Raw genomic sequence first — 23,654 nt, forward strand, 5'->3', positions numbered from 1 at the left:
AAGAGAAAAAGGACTACGCCTGCCTATCCAATTCCTCTTCCTATCTTCCCTTTCTTTCGCACAGTTTGAGTACAATCTCACCATTTTCGTGCATTATGCTGTCATGGACACCCTCTTCCATTTCCCTCTTTTCCATCTCAAAACTCACCATTTCGACCACACATTCGAATCAATCCATTCAATTCCAATTTGTAACTCCTCGAATTTTCCTCTGCAAAAACTTCTCACTGGCACCGGCGGTCTCTCACTCCGGAAACACTTCTATAAGTAACGATAGCCAGCCATCGGTAATTCTGGACAGCCTCAGAGTCCTCGAATGGGACCAGCTATGCGACACCGTTGCTTCCTTTGCCGGCACTTCCCTCGGCAAACAAGCCACCAAGGTTTTCATTTTATTATCTTCTCAAATTTTGGCATGTTTGGCTAAGCTTAAAAAGATTTCTTTTGAAGAGTAGCGATCAAAATAAGTAAATAACACGTTTGAGAACAACAAAATAATAATAATAATAATAATAATTAAAAGTAAGTTTTACTTATTTGAAGACGTACTTGTCTTGCCAAGGATTGTTTAAGAGTAATCGTTAGTTGCAAGTACAATCGCCTCACTGTATCATTCAATCACATATTACTGCGGGGTGAACACTTTTGTCTTTTCATTAATTTATGGCATGCAGGCGCAGTTATGGAATTTGAATAAGATGTTTGATGAAAGCGTGAAACTATTAGAGGAAACCGATGCGGCTGTGGAAATGCATAAATACGGTGCAATGATGGATTTTTCTGGAATTGATATCAGTTTAGTATGTTCCATTTCTTCGATGTGAAGATGATTAAATGTCTTTCCATTTATTTTTTCCAGTGTCCTGAACTTATTAAATGGTTACGATAATGAGATGAATTATTTATGATACATTCATTAAATTTGCCTTCGTGTTTGTTGAAGGTGAAAACTGGTATTCAATGTGCTGGCAGTGGTTTTCCCGTGAGTGGGGATGAAGCAATGGCACTTGTATCCCTGCTACAGTTCGCAGAAGCCTTGCAGTTAAATGTCAAAGCCGCGACCAAGAAAGATTCAGAGTGGTATCAACGTTTTATGCCACTTTCTGGAATGGTGTGAATCGCGTGATTTAATAATTGTCGCTATATGGAATCTGTTGTGGTATGTGCTCAGTATATGTAATGGCACTATTTTTTTCTTAATTTTATGGCAGATTATGGAACTTGTAGTAAGTCAATCATTAATCAAGTTTATACAGCAGCTAATAGATGAAGATGGCTCTGTTAAAGATTCTGCGGTCCGCTCTTAACTCTATCATCGATACAGAAGTTTCAATTTGATTTATATTTGCCTTATTGCTTCCATATATGTTTTCATGTTTCAGAGTTCCACTTTGAGACAGGCTCGCGGACAAGTCCGGTTTCTTGAAAGAAAGGTAGGTCACTTGTTTCCTTTTTGTTTATGGCAGTGGGGGTTTAAAATTCTGATTATAGTGTAGTTTACTGGTAGCACTTGTTGAATTTGACCCGAGATTTTCACCTGTTGGGATCAAGTTATTTATATAGGTTCTTTTAAGACGCAGATAACTTAGAGTTGTCAAAATTTCTCTTACCCAATGCCATTTGATGTTTTATTGAACTCGTGAAGGGCTGAAACTCACTTTTAATACCCCCTTATAATAATGAAAGTAATAAGAACCTAGTCGATAGCAGTAGAAATCTGAATTCTGAGGATTTATAATGGGTCTGTGGGAGTTCTGGACTCCGTCATATAATCCGAAAACACGAGTACGAAGCTCTTTTGAGACCTTTCTCAATGCCAAGATTCCACCTTGAAACACTCTGCCTCTTAGTCTCTTAACTTAGTTTTCCTCTCCTTACTCCCTAGCGTAGTTTTTTCATGTAAAATCCTCGTATGCAGAGAAATAGAGGAGTCAGATTCCTATAGATGCTGATCCTTAACATAGGATATGGACCAATAAAAGTGGATAAGGTAAGTCCACACTGACCATACATGGTAGGCTGCCAGGGCTTTATTAGTTTAATTAGGATGTTAAATATATGTATGTTTCTTTTCCTCAGATTTCTGTCCTTTATGCTGCTTACCAAAGTGCTTCCAGTCTTCAATCCTATATATTGACTAAAAAGTGGTTAATCATTCTTTTTAAATGAAGCTTTTATGCCAATAGGAGAATGTCACAGTTGTTTTTGAATCACTGTAGCTTCCCTCGAATCCAAGAAAGTGGAAGTTCTGACTGTTTGCTGTTGTATTCTCTTCTCTATTCAGTTATACCAGTTGCTCGAGAGCATGATTAGGAATGAAGCGAAAGAAACATCCATTTTGGTAAGCTGTGCTTCTTGTCTGTCACAAATATGGAAAAGTAAGTGTGTGTATTTTCTTAATTTGATGTGTTTTATTTCTTGGTTCAGGAATTAAGTAATATTGATGGAAGATGGTGCATAAAGTCAGGGGCTGATATTCGACCAAGTTTTGAGGGACTATTGCTTTCTAGGTGCATAAAATTCTTCAAATATCTTACTTTGTACACTGGATGGACTTTGTCCATACCTTTGTTCTTAATGTTTCTATAAGATGTTTTTCTTCTAATTTATTTGTGTTTATCAATGCGTGATGGTAGTATGACTTCCATTGCAAAGTAAGTTATACAATGAACGAGAAAGATATGAAGCTGGCACGAACTATACATTTACAAAAATATATGATCCGGTCAGGAATTTCTAAATAAGATAAAGGAAATTTAGAATTTTCACGACCTTCTCGTGCACATGAAGAGACTAATTGGAAATTGTGCTGCAAATTTGATATTCTTTCACACCATTGAATAAAAATCTCAAGTGTAATATCTTTTTTTTTTTTGGCTCATCGACAATGTATTTTTTAATTTTCATAGAACGTCAGTTGTTACATATCTTGGATAACATGTATTTCCCAATAATCTCTTGTTGAACTGACTGAACAGATCCCCATATTAATGATCATACATTGTTCAACTGTATGACGATCAGGGTTAGACAAAACTCTCAAACCGAACGTGTATCTGAATCGAGAACCGTTGGGTTCGGCTCTCGATTCTAGATCAAAATAGAATAAGAACCTTATCTTCCTATTTTTTTTAAATTTATTTATTTTAAATAAGCCAAATTATTTTATTTTTTCTAAATAAATTTGCTAGCTAGTTAATTTAGTTCAAACCCAAAAATATGATTTTTCCTATTTTTAATTTTCAGTTCTCGCTATATTCCTCTTCTTGTGATTTTAACAATCAAATTTATGAAGAACTCAGTAAAAAGAGACACAAAAGACACATAAGATTGGACTACGTTATTTTGTAATAGTTAAGATTGAACATATCATTAGTTGAATTAATGTCACTTTGTAAATATTAAAAAATTTAATTATAATACGAAAGCTAGGAACTGAACCGAATCGAATCAAATCAAATCGAATCCGAACGATTCCATAATTAAATTTGGATCCGACGGTTTCACTTACTAAATACTCGAAAATTTTGGGTCCGCTGAACCGGATCATGTCTTTCAAATTTATGAAGAACTCAGTAAAAAGAGACACAAAAGACACATAAGATTGGACTACGTTATTTTGTAATAGTTAAGATTGAATATATCATTAGTTGAATTAATGTCACTTTGTAAATATTAAAAAATTTAATTATAATACGAAACCTAGGAACTGAACCGAATCGAATCAAATCAAATCGAATCCGAACGATTCCATAATTAAATTTGGATCCGACGGTTTCACTTACTAAATACTCGAAAATTTTGGGTCCGCTGAACCGGATCATGTCTGGTCCTAATGACGATTAGATTCTTTGATATCTACATAGTGATTTTTGTTATTGAACTAGGCAAATTATTGATTGCTGCCTTAAAGTCTTTCCATATGCTACAAATATTGCTCTTTATAAATAACAGGTAAAATACCCTATTCCAGTGGTTCAGGTGGAGGAAGCATATTTGAGCCTCTTTCTGCTGTTCCATTGAATGATGAATTGCAACGGGCCATGGCGTCTGTGGCAAAGGCAGAGTCTGAAGTGCTCTTAAAGATAACAAATAAGGTTTTGCCAAATTTTTTAAAGTAACATTATTTTCTCTATTTTAACTATAATTTAATTGGTATTTTTCATTTTCTATTCGTGTAGGTTCAAATGGACATCAATGACATTGAACATGTACTTAATGTCATGATTCAAATGGATATGGTAGGTACATTTAACCTAACACTTTGGTTACTAACAATATCCCTTTTTCTTTCTTGCAACTAGTTGATCCATATGCCTAGTTCTGATGCTGCTTCTATTCTATGTATTGACAACTCTGTTCACACTTACTTCTGTGACGGACTAAATAATCACGGGACCAGTTAGTGGATGAAAAACTTACACACACACTTGCACATATGTTGCTGCAATAAGGAGTTTCTCTAGTTATGTAGGTGGAATGGTGGTCAGAGCTGATGTCTAAAGCTATTTGTTATGTGAAACAGAATATTATGCTTTTGGCAGCCTTTGGAAATCATCCATGTCTTATACACTTCTTTCCTTACAAATAGTGTATTTATTTTTCAAGATAATGCCTAAAAAAATTCATGACCTCATCTGCCTAACCTGTTACTTTCAAATGCCAAACCATCATTATCTTTCAAGAAGTGATTGGAGGTCAGATACCAGATGGTTGTGTATTAAAATACTCATATTGATATTTAGTTTACATGGTTTGGGATTTTATTTATATTTCTGAATGGTGTCTCTCTGTTTCCTGTTAATACAGATCAATGCTAGAGCACGATACAGTCTTTTGTTTGATGGTTCACGTCCGGAATTATATTTGCCACAAGATAAGGATAGCAGTCTTACTGCTGATGCACTGCCAGACAACAAAACTTTAATGACATCAAAACATACTCAGGGGAAATGGACTTTATATTTGCCGAAAGCTTATCATCCTTTGTTACTTCAACAACATCGTCATGATTTACGCAAGGCCATGAAAGATGTCAGTAACGCTAATGCTGTAAGTCATGCATTCAACTTGGTTTTAAGCTTTTGTCATCTATTTGCACGTTTTTGTTTCACTATTATTCTATGATGGATGTATGAATATGGACCTGAAAAGTATGCATTTGTTGGTTTTGCCTACATCTTTCCGTATTTGACAACACCCCCTTTTGTTGTCCCACAAACGACCTTATCCAAAGTATGGTTATGTGATTAAATATTGTTAAAGATCTGTATGATGCAGTATCACGAGCATTAGATTTAGTGGCGGCTGTTCTTTTTGATTTAGTCATGAGTGAGATTATGAGAATATTCTATTTAGTGAAGACATAGTTATTGGAAGAGGCTAGGATAGGGATATATTTTAAGTAAGAATTATCAAGGAATACTTTAAATATAAAGGTTTTAGGTTATGTGGAACTATGAATAAATACATGGATTTCCCTTTCAGTTATAGTAAGAATAAGGATTATAGTAGAGTCACTATAGAGATTTTGTTGGCCAAAAGAGCGACTGTTTTAGATATTTAGATTTATTAACAAGAAATGAGAATTTGAGGAAGATGTAATGCATTAGATTGTGTGAATTGGATGTTAAGAGATCATTTGGTACGAAGATACATGTAAGGTTAGATTGCACGTTTGATAGAATTTTTGTTAGATCAGCTATGCCTATGGTATTAAGTATTGAGCCGTTAATGGACAAAATGCATATAAGATGAATGTGGCTGAAATGAGAATGTCAAGATTGATGTGCGGTCTTGCGAGAATGAGTAAGATAAAAAATTGGAGTATATACCAGCAAGTGGAGGTGAAACTAATTGAGGATAAATTAAGGAAATGACGACTTTGGTAGTTGGGGAATATCTTGTCATAGAGTGATGTGATTTCTGTAGAAGATGTAAGAAGGGCGAGAGTTTAATCAAAATTGAAGTGGTCGGATGAGGTTATGAAAGACTTCTTCCAATTAGATCTTCGTAGATGTAAGGTTCATCAAACAGAATGCAAACCTATGGTCAATATATCTTTGAAACCTCATATGGAGGGAATAAATGGACTCTAATATCTGAAACATGGAAAATAAATGTTCTAATTTCTTGAGTTGGGAAATTTAAAGTAAGAGAGACCTTAAGAATACTTTTGTCGGCCGCCTGTTCTTGTTCATATATTCATGTTGCTGACCAGAGGGTACTTTCTATCCCAACCAAGGACAGAAGCAAGCAAACTACTCATTCCCTCTTCCCTTATCTGATGTAGGCTCCCAAAATATACAAAGAATATAATTTAGTTTGACACTCCATAAAGTTCAGAAAGAGAAACGCATCAATATTATGGTCCTGTTGTCCTGTAAAGTGAAATGAAGAAACTTTAAGAACTTTTTCCCTTTTCCTTTTCCTTTTCCTTTTCCTTTTCCTTCCCTCTCATTTTCCTTTTTCCTGAAAGGGGTGGGGGGATAAGGATACTTGTCAGGAAATTTGCATATTTTGGTGATAAGTTTTTTCGATAGTAATTCTTGGAGCTCTCTTAAGATGATTTTAGGAGCATTGGCATGGCAAGGATTAGTTAGGATTAGTTACTTGGAACTAATAACTAAGTGTTAATTATATGGTTTAAGTTCAAATCATGAGAATATGAAAATAAACGATTCATTTTGCTTTCCTTTAGGAACTCAGGAGGAGAAAACAGCAAGGAGGAAATGTGTCGTGGAAAGAGGAAATAAGTTCGAAGATATCATGTTTGCAAACACAGGTTCTTTTTTCAGTTTTTGAGCAACCTTGTTACAAGCACCTCTGCCTTCAATATTGTTTATTTAAGTCATGGTGTAGGTTCCTCCTGATAATTTCAGGTTGCTAAGCTGAAACAAACTCCCCCGGTACCCTTTGACATATTCATAGCTTGGAATACTAAAGTTGTTGTCATAACTGGCCCCAATACTGGGGGCAAAACCATTTGCTTGAAGACGGTTGGTTTGGCTGCTATGATGGCAAAATCAGGTCAACTTCACTATCATCAACTTATTCTTGATTTATCCTTATCATCGTGTTCTCTTAATTTTGGTCCTATTCCTGAAATTTTTAAATGTCGATTTGTCATGATTAATGGAAGCTTTACTATGCTTTCATAGGTATGAAATGAGCATTTTAAGATATTTATACCTTAGGTCCTTTGTAACAAATTCATCACGTGGTTGCAGGTGTGAGTGCAAATGCACCACACTTTAGTTGACAGGGAATGAATATTTATAAGATAAACCATCTAAAATCTTGTTATATCTTCAATTATTTTTAGAAAATTTACTACAGATCTTGAAACTTTTAATATTCAGTGGGAAATAGGATATAAGAGTTGTCACAATTGTGAACGGAGATTATACAATGTTAAGTCTGTGCTGTACCAATAAGGAAAAGATACACTGGTTGGCATTTGCTCATCTGATGCCGTCCATGGATTCTGATCCTGAAACATTTGCTGTTTGGCTCTCAAGCAATATTGTTCTGAACCATCCATAGCTAAATGACACCAAACCAGACAGGAAAAGATGGAAATTATATTTAGATCACAGTGCCCCAAAAATCTGCATGTCAGATAGGAGATAAATTGCAGATAACAGATGCTACTCTCACTTGTGATAATATGCCAAGGATACCTGCTTTATGGTAATATTAGCATTTCCCATTTGACTAAAATCTTTATTTGGCATGCTTTTTAGACTGATCTCCCGGATTGTGGCTTGAGGTGCACAAGAGTTGATCTATGTGACTTAGGTTCAGATGGGATTTTAGCATGTTTGAAGGAGAGGGAGTTAAGTAAAACCCCTGAACTGTAACCTGCCGATGTTAATATTCTAGTTCCAAGAAAAATTGTCCTTTGGTTTTTACATTTTGGATTGATTACTAGTTGATTCTTAGTAATAGTGGTGACTATGCTTCTTCTGTTTTGCTTGTACCAAAAAGTGGGAAGAATGTTAAAAGTTTATATTGTAGTTGTTTTCTATCGCATAGAATTATTCTATAGAATAACTTTTTTGTATTTTTTTTTTTTTAATTATTACAGGTCTATATGTGTTATCTTCAGAACCAGTAAAGATCCCATGGTTTGATTCTGTATTTGCAGACATTGGCGATGAGCAGTCTCTATCTCAATCTTTATCTACCTTTTCTGGCCATCTGAAACAAATTAGTGTACGTTGGTAACATGGTTCATTACACATGATTAGATAACAAAGCTTGGTATCTGTAAAAAAGACTAATTTTTCTATATATTTATGAGTAGTATTCAAAATGAGAAGGTGGTCTATGCAAATATATTTCTCAAAATCCATAGAGACAGTACGATACTCACACTAAATAAAAAATCACCGCATTACAAGAGTTGTGCATTGTATGGACTTTGCTACAACATATTCCCTGCAGAAGATATTGGACCAAGCATGTTGACTGCAATCTGATGTCCTAATGAAGACTTGTTATTTGCAATTCTTGAGAACATTCTCAGCAACTTGCTTTTGCACAGCCTAACCAATCAGTTTTATCTGGCTTCTTCATATATGGGATATACCATAGGTTAGATAGACATAAGTGGTTTTGAAAGTTTTATGTCAGCAATTGTAGCATGGACATATAATTTCCTGCATTCGTTTAGATTATCTTTGGACTTCTGACCATTGTATGGTTTTTTGATGGGCATATAAATATTTTTGTGGGTATATGCTCGTTCCCCATCGTCAAGGTGAGCTTTTATTGTTCTAAACTAGTGATCAGTGGATTATCTATGATATGTTTTTGGTCTATGCAATTTTCCTTGATTTCTGAGCTTTTGCACAGCCTAACCAATCAGTTTTATCTGGCTTCTTCATATATGGGATATACCATAGGTTAGATAGACATAAGTGGTTTTGTAAGTTTTATGTCAGCAATTGTAGCATGGACATATAATTTCCTGCATTCGTTTAGATTATCTTTGGACTTCTGACCATTGTATGGTTTTTGATGGGCATATAAATATTTTTGTGGGTATATGCTCGTTCCCCATCGTCAAGGTGAGCTTTTATTGTTCTAAACTAGTGATCAGTGGATTATCTATGATATGTTTTTGGTCTATGCAATTTTCCTTGATTTCTGACAATTCTTGAAACTGCATTAGCTTTGAAAAACTCTTTTTGCAAATCAAATGTTGTGGTTGATTTAAAAAGTATTATCAAATTTATACCTGTGCTCTTTCCACTCTAGTGTGGGGCTTATACAATTTTATTGCATGATCGCCATTACCATGGATTTATGCCGATATTAGTTCAACTTCATTCTGCAATGAGTTACACAAATTTTTGCTGCTTCTCTCTCTGATGGTAACATATTTTACGTTTCCTTTGCTGAACTTTGCAGGAAATCAAGTCCCACTCAAGTAACCTGTCACTAGTGCTATTAGATGAAGTATGTGATCTATTCATATTTAGCCCATGTTTAACCACACATTTCACTGGACCCAAAACTTGTATTCACTTTTTGATCATACATTTCATGAGACCCACCAGCTTATAATCTCAAAGGGCTGTCAAACGAGGGTTTAGATTCTTTTGGAGCCATAGAATATGTTTGACTAATACTTTTTCTCATATATCCTTTGATGCTTAATGTCACGAATATCATACGTTCACTCACTCAATACAGTGAGAATAGGTCTGCAAGTTTTTGCTGGAATAAAAGAATGGAAAGTGTTCATAAAAGACTTGTGACATTAGAATATTTGTCGGGTGATATCTCTTACAATATTTCCAGGTAGGTGCAGGGACAAATCCACTAGAAGGAGCTGCACTAGGGATGTCTTTGCTGGAATCTTTTGCAGAAACTGGAGCTTTACTAACAATTGCTTCCACACATCATGGAGAGCTTAAAACGCTAAAATACAGGTAGCTGATGTCAAGATGGAACATCTGTATAGGCCATGTGATTTACCTTTTCTAACATTAGGTTTCATTATTTTAATTGTGACAGCAATGTTGCCTTTGAAAATGCATGCATGGAGTTTGATGAAGTGAACTTGAAGCCAACTTATAGAATTCTTTGGGGAATACCAGGTTATAACTTTCTTCTTTTGTCAAATCCGGGCTCTTGGTTTAACTTGAAGTTCTTTGCAATAAGTTAGATTTGATTAGTCTGCTGACTATACAATAACGAGTGGTAATAATCCAATAGGAACTTTTTGTTTTCCAGACTTTCTATTTGACAAATATCTCCTGGTAGAAGAGTAATATTAAATTATTTTATACCACAGGACGTTCAAATGCAATCAACATTGCTGAAAGACTTGGGATACCAAATGAGATTCTGGATAATGCTCGTGAACTTTATGGAGCAGCTAGTGCTGAAATTAATGAGGTAACTCATCCACAGCTTCTTAAGATAAAGATGACAAGGATAAATTCTCAACTTTATGTTGAAGGTTTGATTTTATATATACAGGACTTGGAAGAAGGCTTTCATAAACTCTTTTTATGGTAGTAGGCATAAAAATATGATAATATTGTTTTAATTTAACCTGCTGCAACTCGTGGTGTCAATTAGGCAGGTCTGGGAGGCCCATAATGGCCTGCCTACGGGAGTGGGCCGGGTTGGGGTTGGTGGCGAATTTCTCTCTGTGACCCGTGTTACCATCCGTAGCCACAAGTCTACCTCAAATTTATACTGATTTACTCTGCAGTTCAATGTACCACTGGGACTTATTATTATACCTTCACAGATGTTATTTAACCTTGGCATTTACCAAGTAACAATGATGAGACATTTCTTATAGTCAAATGGTGCAACAGTTAGGTGTTTTGGAGGTTCTAGCATCTTTATGGTGTGCTTGTAAATGCTTATTCATTGGCCATAAATTTGTTGTTTAGTTTGCCTAATGCATTCTGCACTGGTTAATAATTGCAGATCATAGTTGACATGGAAAGATCCAAGAAGAACTTTCACAAAAAGGTTCACGAAGCGCAACACCATCTGATGTGAGAATCTTTTGCTCGACAAATTATACATGAGGATTGAGGTTCAATTAAGCCAAATCCTTTTTCCCAATATAGCAGTCAAAGGATTGATTTGATAATTTCTTTCCCTTTTTTTGGCATTCAGGCTCTCAAAGAATCTTCATCACAAATTACTGGTGACCAGAAAGAAAATAGTGGAACACGGCATTGAAGAAAGATACAGGATGATGCAAGAAGTATCTGATGCAGCAGCTGTGGCGCGTTCCATTCTTCACAAGAAACTGCGAATATATCGCTCATTTCCTAATCAACCTACGGAGGTTATGACTGCTGAAAACAACAGGCATAATTCGACTATTAATGACCGTTCTACAAGCCTGGAAGAAAATGAACCTCCTGTAGCAATTGGGACTGCAGAGTCACTAAATAATGCAACGCAATCAGTTGCAGGTAGTATTCTTGATGTGAATTGTGTTCATGTTAGTGTTCTGCTTATAAATCCACACCGATCCTTGTCGTTTCATTATTTTCGCCTTTATCCATTGCAGAAAAGGAGCGAGGACCACCCACTATTGGTGATATGGTGAATGTTCCCTCCCTAAACAAAAAAGCAACAGTTCTAAAAGTGGAGCCATCTAGAGGAGAAATAGTAGTTATGGCTGGTAACATGAAGTTGAAGTTAAAATTGTCTGATGTTGCAACCTGAAGGCTACGAAGAACATTGTTCTTGTACAAAGTAGACTTTGCTTGAACGTCTTCTGCATGCCTGGTGCGAGGTAATTTACTAATTATGTCTGCTTCTGGAAACGTATAGTTCTCTTTTCTAAAATTGCAACTTGAGCGTTTATTGGCTTTGGCAGAGGTCTCAAATAAGCTGGGCAGGGTTGGATTGTCTTGGCAGAGGTCCATGATGAAAAATGCTGGCCCTGTGCGAAATTGTTTTAGAAACTAGGGACGGAAGGGAAACTCATCGATCACTCTGCCGATTGAGAAAATGACTAAAAGAAAGACAAAAGTCAATTCCTATAGTGAAAGTGATATTGATTATGACTGCCAGATATTTAGTTCACTTATCAAACGTGCCATATCAAGCAATGATTATATACATTGTAAAGAATGAGAGCATTTGAGTAAGTTATGTTTGAATTACAAAGTGAAAAGTTAGGGTATGTTCGGTAGTGATTATGATAATTAATTTTTTATTGTTAGAGAAAAAAGTGGGTCTCACATGTGAGTGAATAAGTAAAAAATGATGGCTGAAATAGAGAAATAACGGTCAAAAAATTGATTTTTTGAGGTGAAAAATTGCTATCAAATGGGGGCTTACTCTTTCTATATGGTTATGAACGAGTATAAAAGAAAAAGAATCTATAATAATTACACTACCGTACTATAAACCCGAGTTTCCTGTATTATTTACACTTGATCCCCACTTCTCCTCTCATGGAAGGCCTATTATTAGCCATGAATTCAAATACATTTTCTAGCAAATCTATCAAATCCAGTGCTTTCCTCTGCTCTTCTGAATCCCAGAATTGAGTTTCTTCATTAAAACATGACAGAAAATCACTTTAATTCTTCCTTACCCAGGATGCAATATCTAAGCCGCCTTCAAAAAAGTGATCGAAAGGCAATTTTGTATGCGTCAGATTTTTCTATCAACCTTGTTTGAGTATGCATTCTCTGGATTGTATAATATATACATTAGTGTTTGAAAATGTGAATTTTTGAAGTAATATGTAAATGAGAAGGTTAAATTCACTGCTAGTCGCCCCTTGTAGCGTCTTTTTCTTTGCACCCGGGCCTCTTTTTGTTATGAATTAGTCACTGAAGTGTGTTATTCATGTTTCAGTTTGCTGAAATAAAGAAAAAAATGACGTGGTTAATGGAAAATATGATGTAATGTGGAAAATCCGCTAGTATATTGCTTTGATTTCTAGGTGGGCCAAAAAAAAAAAAAAAAGCCCCCTGGTTTTCTAGATGGTGGTTCAACAAGCAGGCCCCATTGTGGATTGGGATGAGGGATCAGTGATGAGGAAATTACACAATAGCAGGGGTTTAAACTTCACAGTTCAAAAATCACGGTTGAAGTTTCATTATGCAAAAGTCAGGTATTGATTTAATAATGTAAATATTAATTTCACCCAATTCAATTTTCCAATCCCTAATTTTTTCCTTATCTTTCTCTCTCTACCGTCTTCTCTATCTCTCCATATTCTTTCCCTTTTCTCATCACAAAACATGGCGAAGGCAGCAGGGTTCAAAATGGCGACGCATTGAGTCAACCTTATCGACGACGATTATGTTTTTTTCCCTTCCTCTACTCCTCTGAAGCAACCTCACTCGGTGGCTCCGTCGCATCTCTCTTCGATCTCCAGTCGTGTTCTTCGATTTCATCCTCAACAAATTTAGATCTCACTTACTCACTCCAGTGACTATTTATTTTTGTTTGTGGTATGGTTTTTGTTTATGGCAGTAGTGGCGTAGGGATGGATCTGGCTGTTGTGGTGGGTGTTGTTGGATAGGCAGTGGTTCTAGTGGTGGTGTGTGGTTTGTTGATTATGATTGGTGGTTGCAGATGGTGTGATTATGCAAGTGACAGCGAGGCGGTGATCTTGCAAGCGGTGTTGGTTGCAGCTGGTGTGGTTAGGCAGTGAGTCATTGAAATTTTTTTCGATATGTGTTCTGCGGTGGTGGTGTTGTTGGCGGTGGCTGTTTGTAGTAGTGATTTGGGTGGAAACGGTGGTTGTTAGTTGTGGTGATTTTTGTTGGCAATGGTGTTGGATCTAGTGGTGGCGACATTGTTGGTGGCGGTGGTGGTGGTGACCATTTGGTTGCTCTGTGACTAAGCATTGGTGGTGAATTGGGTTTGGCAGTGGAGTATTTGGTATATGTGACCAATGATTTGGCATGTGATCTTAAAATTTGACAATCTGTGACTTAAAAATTAATCTGTGACCTCAACGATTTGGTCTGTAACCTTGAAATTTGATAATCCGTGACTTAAGAAAATCTGTGACCTCTAAAATTTTTGATCTGTAACCTTGAAATAATTTGTAACCTATAAATTTTTTTATATGTGACCAGTGAATAAATCTGTAACCAATTAATTTGATGATATGTGACCAGTAAATAAATCTGTGACCATTAATTATTTAAATGTGACATTAATATATTTATTTAATAAATAATTTTAATTAATTAAATACAAACCTGAATTTTGAATTTTCAAACTTCTTACCTGACTTTTGAAATGGTGTAAAGAATATACCTTAAATATGAATTTTTCCCATCAGTGATGGCGAGGACTGCAAGGTGGAAAAGAAACTGAGAAGATGGGACGTAAATAAAAATATGCATTGTTAGATTTGAATAGTTTTTGACTTATAGCTTATTTAAAACGACTTAAGAACACATTGAAGTCAAATTGTCCCATCAAGGATACCATCCAAATCAAATCACACATTCCGTGTAGAAAAAAATGTCTCTACGGTTCATAGTGTTTTTAACCAGATTTCTTTCTTGGAAAAGTAAGTCTTCGTTCTTTAAGTCAATTGAATCCATGTATATATTTTAATTAAAATAAAGAATATAAAATTTGATCAACAAATTTAGCCCCTATTTGATTTCCATTATTTCTTCATTAAAATAAAAAATATAATCGTTATCCATCACATCAAGTCATGAAATTTGAATTTTTATTTCTTGTGTAGGGTCTATAATAACTATATTTTTTATTCTCATTCTTCCAAAAATAAGAAACAAACGAGGGCTTAGGAACTATAGAATAAAACATTTAACTCACAACTCTGCTTGTTCAATAATAAACAACAAGAATACAATTAGTATGAATTTGTGGGCTTTTTCTACATCCCGTAAATCGAAAAAAGAAAGCTCTGTTTTTCTTTTAATTATTTTTATTTATTGTTTTATTTATAATGATGGTAAATGATTTCCTTGACTGTTATTCTCACTATGGTTTGTACATGACTAATAATAATAATAATAATAATAAATTATTATTTATGACATTTTATGATATAATAGAATTTTTTTTACAACACAGAATTCGGATATAACATTATTTTCCATATATTTATTAACAAAATTGCTTAAAAATTACTTGTAATTACAATTTATGACTCTAAAATCTTTCTTTTTAGTATCAATAATTAATTTTTTTAACCACATATTTCATAAGACCATAACTTTTCAATCACAAATTTCATAAACTTTTATCAAAATTTATTAAAATATGAGAGTCGTGGTATAAAAGAAAATATAGATATTATATTAAGCTTATAAAAATGAAGTAAACTAGAAGAATTTAATTTTGTTAGGCACGAGAAGTCTAGCGTTGCCCTAACGTTTACTTGGATTAGGAAAATTTCATCGTAGGTCCTTAATCTAAAGTTATTACGGCAATTTGGCTCCAAACCTTTTTTCTTGTAATTTTGTTCTCTAGTTTTTATATTTTGTATTTATAGTACCTATATCTCAATGTTTAACTTATTTCCTCCCAAATTTAATAACCACTCATTTTCTTTAAACTCAGATAGCCCATCCCAATATGGGGTGTAAGTAGAGGAAGAGGGCAAAAGCATAAAGAGGGATGAGTGCAACAAGATAAGAGGGCTAAAACAAAAGGAGGCAATGGAGAGGAAGTCCAAGTCAAAATAAAAAGGATTAGATGGGATACTATTGAAGGAAAATAAAGGTTAGACAAGCGGCTAATAGAGATTAGGGATAGAGAACTCACAAATGGGTAATTGTTTCTCAACTTTTTATTTATTTTCTTATTAAAGTAATTTGTATTTACTTATTTCACTTGACAAATGATAAAGCTTATTGGATTTAACCTTTCAAAGGTTAGATAAAATAGTTGAGAAATAAATGGATCAAGGTAATATATATAAAACTATATGAAGTATATGATAATAAACATACAAGAAGATAGCAAATAATTAATTAGTAGAAAAGCGAAGCATTCTATTTAATTGACTAATATGGAGAAAATAAGCCCTTGTTTGAGCCCCATTTTGGGGTGATAATATATTTTTGAATAGTATATTGATGAAAAATGTGTGGTTAAAAAATGAGAAAACAATTTGAATTTGCGTGTAATATTATTTTATTGAAAATGTGCAGTTGAAATGATTTTAAAACACTACTTAAGAATGCATTTTTTTTTCCAATGACTGAGGCTCAAACAAGGGGTAAATACAATAATTGACTCAAAAAAACTAATAACATAAATTTCAATACAACAAATGAAACTCTAAAATTTCTGCACCAAGACAAAATAAATCCGATTGTAATGAAAAAATCGATCTCTTCAACAAGAACCAAGCTTTCTCCAACATAAAATACTCCTCATTTTTCACAGTATCCAACACGGATAAATGAACCCAAATGTCAAGTTCTCCAAAATTCACAAAGAATTAAAAATTACCAAACAATGTCGAAACACACCATCTAGCAAATTTAACTCCCAATGCTTTTATAGAAGGCATTTGGCTAGTCTTATCACCTTTAAAAACGCTAAAAGCATGTGCAACCAAATCATCATTCACGTATCTACCTCTAATGGATCATTCCTAGCAACTGAATTCGATGGAACCGTAAGTAATGATGGCAAAAGAGAATTACCCATATCATTCAAACTTGACAGACAAGTAGTTTTCGATACGTCCTCTGAACCAAATCTTAGAGGTACAGTACCAAACTGAATCTCTACGAGGATACTAAATCTAGGCTGACTTTTCTTCACAAAATCTACCCAACATTGCAAGATATATAAGGAAGACATCTTTCACACTTCCAATACAACACGAACACCCTTTCCAACCCTCAAGACTCCATCTCCTCTAGAGAAGTAATACCCTTTTGAATCAAGAGCACTCAACGAAATGAGATTTTTCTTCAAGTCTGAAATATGTTGAACATGATTAAGTGTTCTACATGTTTCATCCACCACTTTCAATCCAACTCTACCAATACTAGCTATTCGACAATATTCGTTATTATCCATAAGAACAACACCTTGTGCCATCATTTCATATGTTTCAAATAAATCCCGATTGGGACATATATGGAACACATAAGTTGTATACAAAATCAATTCTTCGTCAAGTTCAGATTCCATATCAGAAATGTTCAAAACATCTCCGTCACTTAAATAGTTCTTGACTTGCTGGTCTCGTCTGAAGTATTTTGATTGATTCATGTGATTTGCAGTTAAATTACCTTTATTTTGCAAGTTGTTGCAATCTCTCTTAACATGTCGTTTCTTCTTGCAATAATAATAAACCTCATTATTGAAATTTGACCTCGACTTATCCCTTAGACGATCACCATGAATAACAATGCTTCTATCTCTGGCCTCAAATCCAACTAGATGTTTCATCTTCTCTTTCGAAAATAAGGCAGCATACGCATCTTCAACGATGAGAGTATCATGACTATACAAGATTGTGTCTCTAAACGAAATGGGTAGCGAACATAAAGGATTAAAGCCAAATATTTTTCATCATACTTTACCTCTAAAGTCTCTAAATTAGCGACGATCTCCTTAAACACTGTCAGATAATCTTTCAAAGATCCACCTTTTGCCATGCGAGAAAATACAACATCTGCTTCAGATGCAGTTTACTTAACAGACTTTTAGTCATGCACTTGCTCCAACTGCAACCATAACACAATTGTTATTTTCTCCTTTCAAAATGACCTGAAGAATGTCATTAAAGAGATAAAAATGAATCTATGAAAGTGTCTTCCGATCATTCTTTTGTTTTTCCTTCATTGTCCTAAGTTAAGGGTATTTCGTCAAATCCCAACGCATCATCCAAATTTGTCTGCGCAAGTACAACTCATATTTTCATTTGCCACAACGAAAATCTTGTATTGCTATCGAAGAACAAAATTTTGTATTTCATGGTTGCATTCAATAACAAAAACTTCGAGTAAATCACAACCAATCGCTCTAATACTACCTGTTGGGTAATAAAACGGACCGAGATAATATATATGACATGATATGAAGTATATAATTGAAAATAAACAACAAGATAAAGTGAAGAATTAATTGGTCGAGAAACGGAATATTTTATTCAATTGACTAATGTAGAGAAAACAAATACAATAATTGTCATGGACAATTATTTTATATTTTAATAATACAAAACTTGTTAAAAAAGTCAAGTATTTATAGCGGTGCATAATAAACACTGTAAATAGCACAAAGATGGAAATAAGATGAAAAAAAAAAATTTGCGCGAAAAAGGAAAAATATATATATTTAAAAAAAATTGCGTGGAATATAGGAAATAATATTTTTCAAATAAAATAGCATGTAATAAAGAAAATAACGTTTTTCCAATACAATCGCGTGGAATAAAAGAAACAATATTTTTTCCAAAAAAATCCAATCTAATTTGGGTTAGAAACCCAACAAAAACCCCTCCACTGAGATGAAGATGACATGGACTCAAAAGATCCAATACTAAAATACCCAATCTAGAAAAAGACGACCCATTTTTTACAAATTCAATTAATTGCGGGTCTCTATTCCAATTTTCCCACGTAAATTGAACGTTCTTGACTTTGACTTCCCTCCATTACTGTCCTGTCGGCACTTGATCATAATACCCCAAAAACCTTTAACATTTTCATCCGCCATAGATTTTTTCTTCCCTGAAACAATGAAATCTCTTTTTCTACTCCCTCTTTTCCTCACATTTTTCCTCTACACAATCCGTGCCGAGATCCGATTCTCGGAGATCCACTCTGACTCGCGATCCACCATCCTTTTCGATGAATTTGGATTCACCCATTCCGGCTACCTCAACCTCACTGTCACCGATATTTCTTTAATGCCACCTGGACCCGGACCTGAACCTGATCTCTCTTTTGTCGGGTTCTTCCTCTGTACTCAAGATTCATGGTTGCACGTACTCGAGCAGCTTCAAGAAGGTGAAATTCAATGCTTCCTCCAATCCAGTTCCATCATACCCGTTTTAACTTTCAACCACCCCCAGAACCCGACCCAACCGACCCGAAATTTGAATACTTCAATCAAAGTATCCGAATCTAATCTGTTCACTCTGGTTTTTGCCAATTGTATACCGAATTTGAAAGTTTCCATGAATGTTCATTCCGTGATGTACAATTTTATCCCCAAAACAACAACTTTTGATTTTTTATCCGCAGGGAAAACTTCTCTCCCTTCAATTTACTTCATATTTTTCTTAATATATTTGTTCTTAGGGGCTGTTTGGATTCGTACCCTGTATAAAAAGCGTTTATCTGTTCACAGAATCCACTTTTTTATGCTTGCGGTCGTGATTTTGAAGGCGTTCAATTTATTATTCGAGGCTGAGGATAAGTCTTATATCAAGAGAACTGGAAGTGCTCATGGGTGGGATGTTTTGTTTTATATATTTAGCTTTTTGAAGGGTATTACACTGTTCATTTTGATAGTTTTGATAGGAACTGGATGGTCGTTTCTTAAACCTTATTTGCAAGATAAAGAGAAGAAGGTTTTAATTGTGGTAATTCCGTTGCAAGTGGTATCGAATATAGCTCAAGTTGTGATTGATGAGGCTGGACCGTTTGGCGAAAATTTGTATACTTGGAAGCAAGTTTTCTTGGTTGTGGATATTATCTGCTGTTGTGCAGTTCTGTTCCCTATAGTGTGGTCGATTAAGAAGTTGAGAGAGGCTGCCAGGACGGATGGGAAGGCCGCAGTGAATTTGATGAAGTTGACATTGTTTAGGCATTACTATGTTGTGGTTATTTGTTATATATACTTTACGAGGGTGGTAGTTTATGCGTTGGAGTCTATAACGTCGTATAAGTATGAGTGGACTGGTGTAGTGGCTTCCGAATTGGCTACTCTTGGATTTTATGTGTTTACTGGCTATAATTTTAGGCCTAAAATGCATAACCCTTATTTAGCTATTGATGATGAAGAGGAGGAAGCTGCTGCTGAGGCACTCAAGCTTGATGATGAATTTGAATTGTGATACTGTTTTAAGATAAGACAGCTTGAAGGTGTATATTAGTAAGGCCATGGGGAAAACTTTCACTCTATGGATATTATAACGTCAATGAATAAGCCTCTGTTCTCTGCATACAGTGAAAATATGAATAACTCTTCTTTTCTCAGCTCTTTTTACTATTAGATAAAGGTTCTGTAATCTCTGTGGTTTTATCATCCACACCATAGTTATGTTGTTAAATAATTGTGGCCTGCTACTAAATGTTATTGAGACACACAAAATGTTATGTTCCCTTTGCTTTCTGTTCTTTCAGTTGAAGTGCAATCTTTATTTGATAAAAGCTCGAAAATCTTTATTTGGCTCATGAAAGGTGTCAGTCCATATTGTATTACGACTCTTGATTCTCTTGAATGGAGCCATGTTTGAGTGTTAAAAATTCGAGGTTAAAAGGATTAAGTTGATCCCAGTTGCTTTAAAAGTAATGATATCTGTCTTTTCTGCGCATTGATTAGCACATACAGCTTGTGTATGCCCAAGCGCATTGTGTTTGTAATGTAAATGATGCAAACTATACAATTCAATCTCTAAAGTCTTGTGTGTTGGGTTTTGATACCTAATAAATCTCCGGCGATGATGTTAAAACGATGTTGAATAATTTTATATCGACACCTTAGTGATGGCTCGAGCCAAAAACAATTGAAGCCACGAGAAGCAGCTTAATTAATTTAATGTTGCTCTTGATCCAATACTGTGGATATCCCATGGTCATGTTGTGGTTGGTTTTGGATTGGTGGTGATATGTTGGCCCATTTAATGAGACTTGGCCCAATTACTTACCTTTAGCCTAATAATTAGCTTGATACATGTTTCATCTCCTTCCAGCCGTTGTTGTGTGTGTGTAGTGTGTTTTGCAGAGAGAACAATGTGTGAGGCAAGCTTTCTTGGTTCAGCGATTACCATGGTTCCTCTTTGTTTTTCTTCTTCTTTAGTGGTTGCAATCACCACAACCAAGTGTATCCTTTGTGGGTACAAAACTTGTGGCAATCAAGTGGAATAGTTGTGGGTCAAGCAATCCTAGGTTGGTGTTCATTTGGTGAGTAAACTGGGCCTGAATTCAAGATTTCTTGAAACTTCCATGCAACATCATGTGTTACCTATACACTCCAACAAACAAAGTTAGGCACTAAGATCATCGTACCCAGAAAAGGGCGATAAACTTTGGTACTTTGTCGGTAAAATCAATTGCTGGTACGAGCGAGTGATTCCAAGAAGGCTTCACAGATTTCAGGGCATAACAAAGCGTACAATATAATTAGATTACATCGAGTCTACAATGATTAATCTTGTCAATTGTCATGTCTAGCACATCTCGTACATGCTTTTAGTTTTCATCAATACCAAGCAAGTTAAAGTTTCTGATTGAAGGACACATGAAACCGTAATTCATCTTAGGAAAGTTGACAAGAAACATCAGTAAACAAAATAATACCAACTCTTTATATGTTTAATGACACCAAACTGATTCTAACTTAATTTGCAGAAAAAATGCATTCGAAATTCAGAATCAGTTTAATATCACTACAACACTATCTTCCCTAGCACAACTCATTTTCTTCAGGAATGGATTTAAGAATAGGCTTCCAACTTTTCCGAGATTCAACTGAATTACATGATCTATCTATTCCTAGGATAACTGCTTCAACTGATATTTTCTTTGATAATAACTCCTGAAGCTGCTGCTTTGTAATGACTACTTTAATCCTCTTGACTGCAGCGGCTGGCTCAGCTTCAGCCCCGACCGGTGGTGGCACAGCTGCGGCAGGCAGAGTTCCAGTTCGAACTGGATTCAACAGAGGAGTTCCGGTACTATCCGGTCTCTCCACCTTGAAAAATCTGTTGTTTCTTCCTCTGCCTAATCTGATACACGAACTTATATCGTGCTTGCCAAAAGAGAGAGAATTTCCCATATATTCTCGTGCTTAGAAGAAAAACAAGAACGACGATAACAATACTCAAAGATGATTCAAGAAATTTGGGGGTGCAAAGCAAAATAATAAGGACGAAAACTATTATGGATGTCCTTAGAATTTAAGGTCTTAAGCAACGACTTCACTTGTCTAGAGTCGAATCCCTTCTGAATTAAACTAAAGAGGAAGAGACGTAAGGAAATTATGCAGCAAGAGATTTCTTGAATGCAAAGAGGAAATGTAGGATTATATACAAGAAAAAGTTGAGTAAAGATAGTTGATTTTGTGTGATGAAAAAGGCACAATAGTTTTCTATAGTAAGCCAATGAGGATTTGAACTTTAATGAAAGAAAGTAGTAAAGATTTTACTGTCTTCGTCAACACGCATGCAACAAAGGTCGGCTTAGTGGATGGTTGCGCATAGGCATCGCTCATCCTTGCTTTATTTGCAGAAGCTCTTGTAAATTTTTGACATTCAGTTAAACAATCATGCTACATGTACATTCTTCTTGATATCATGTTTAACAGTGTGTCATGTGATGACAAATGACTAAACAGTTAAAAACAAACACACTTTTTCGTCCAAAGCTTTTTGAATTCCAATGAAATGTACACAAAGATGTCAATCATGGAATGCACAATTAGCATTATTCTCAATTAAAAGAATCTCTATTATAAAGCCGCGCATGAGGTTTCCTTCCCATATGGGCAATTGGCTACCATAGAATGGTCCTTCCTAAAGAAGGTTTGCAAATTATAATTATATGGGAAAAATCTTTACAGAAGGGCATATAATCGAGTAAAGAAGACAGCTAGATTTTTTGAAGCTTTATTAAGTCTTCTGTTTTTCAATTCTTTTTTTTTTTTTTTAAATATTTTTTGGTATTATCTTTGTGTTTCTGGTGAGTCCATAGTAGTTACAAACAAACCTTAACCTGTCTATGAATATATTATATTTCACATTCCAAGAAAAGGGGAGAACTTTTTCTCTCTCAAGGATTGCAGATTTCATCTTGCTTTTAAGTATTTAGAAAAGATGCCAGCACAATATTTTACCTTATTTTTTATAAGTATATAATTTAGATGTCTTGTATGCCTATAAATATATTTCAATTAGTGGATTTGATGAAAGACCACAAGATCGTATTTCTTTCTTAAAATATAATAGCTTTATAAGGTTTTGGGTCGAGTCATTTTTCTTCATTTGTTTCGATGGATACTATCAGTAAAGAAAAATGATGTACAAGAAGCAGTGTTCTAAAAAAGTGGTGCTTAGGCGCAAATCGGGCACAAAACGCCCCACCTTGCTCTTTTTATTTTTTGCTTTTTTTATTTTTTTTTCCACGCCTAAACTCTTTTTTTTTTCTTTAATTATTAAATAATTTTTAGATTGATTTGAAATTTTAAAATAATTTAAAAATTAAAAAAATAAATTTTTTTTATGGTTAAGTCGTTGCTTGTCTTCTACACTTCATCACACTTTACGTTTTAGAACATTTTTCAGGAGATTCAAAAAAATAAAAAATCCTAAAAGAACTGTATCTGAGATACTACAGTAGACATTATATGGTTTAGGTGTATAGTAGGGCAAAGGGTTCAGTTGGCAACTTAGGTTTGTTTTGTTTATTGTAGTAATAATGGCCCACTTGTTTCAATTCAGACAAATATATGATAATGTTTTT

At 34.8% G+C, this 23,654-nt stretch overlaps 3 protein-coding genes across 4 annotated transcripts; 2 read left to right on the forward strand and 1 right to left on the reverse strand.

Moving 5' to 3' along the window:
* On the forward strand, nucleotides 1-12,216 carry LOC111405654 (endonuclease MutS2). 2 transcript variants are annotated; one of them, XM_023034632.1, is made up of 21 exons: nucleotides 1-383; nucleotides 675-800; nucleotides 944-1,111; nucleotides 1,212-1,295; nucleotides 1,383-1,433; nucleotides 2,285-2,341; nucleotides 2,428-2,510; nucleotides 3,974-4,097; nucleotides 4,182-4,241; nucleotides 4,810-5,052; nucleotides 6,701-6,784; nucleotides 6,882-7,029; nucleotides 8,090-8,217; nucleotides 9,418-9,465; nucleotides 9,811-9,941; nucleotides 10,027-10,109; nucleotides 10,307-10,410; nucleotides 10,957-11,027; nucleotides 11,152-11,456; nucleotides 11,555-11,782; nucleotides 11,867-12,216. In XM_023034632.1, the coding sequence occupies exons 1-20, from the start codon at nucleotides 96-98 to the stop codon at nucleotides 11,710-11,712; spliced, it is 2,544 nt and encodes an 847-aa protein (XP_022890400.1). In that variant the 5' UTR covers nucleotides 1-95; the 3' UTR covers nucleotides 11,713-11,782; nucleotides 11,867-12,216. The 2 variants fall into 2 exon arrangements, with proteins under 2 accessions (XP_022890400.1, XP_022890401.1); XM_023034633.1 differs by lacking the exon at nucleotides 1-383 and having other exon boundaries at nucleotides 672-795.
* A 6,423-nt stretch (nucleotides 12,217-18,639) lies between these two features.
* Nucleotides 18,640-20,317, forward strand: LOC111405655 (protein GPR107-like). The gene has a single exon (XM_023034634.1). The coding sequence runs from the start codon at nucleotides 18,707-18,709 to the stop codon at nucleotides 20,027-20,029; it is 1,323 nt and encodes a 440-aa protein (XP_022890402.1). The 5' UTR covers nucleotides 18,640-18,706; the 3' UTR covers nucleotides 20,030-20,317.
* A 947-nt stretch (nucleotides 20,318-21,264) lies between these two features.
* On the reverse strand, nucleotides 21,265-22,307 carry LOC111406972. The gene has a single exon (XM_023036322.1). The coding sequence runs from the start codon at nucleotides 21,970-21,972 to the stop codon at nucleotides 21,601-21,603; it is 372 nt and encodes a 123-aa protein (XP_022892090.1). The 5' UTR covers nucleotides 21,973-22,307; the 3' UTR covers nucleotides 21,265-21,600.
* Between the last annotated feature and the right edge of the window lie 1,347 nt (nucleotides 22,308-23,654).

The sequence above is a fragment of the Olea europaea genome, chromosome 12 (assembly GCF_002742605.1).
Source record: "Olea europaea var. sylvestris chromosome 12, O_europaea_v1, whole genome shotgun sequence".
In the NCBI taxonomy this organism is placed as follows: Eukaryota; Viridiplantae; Streptophyta; class Magnoliopsida; order Lamiales; family Oleaceae; genus Olea; species Olea europaea.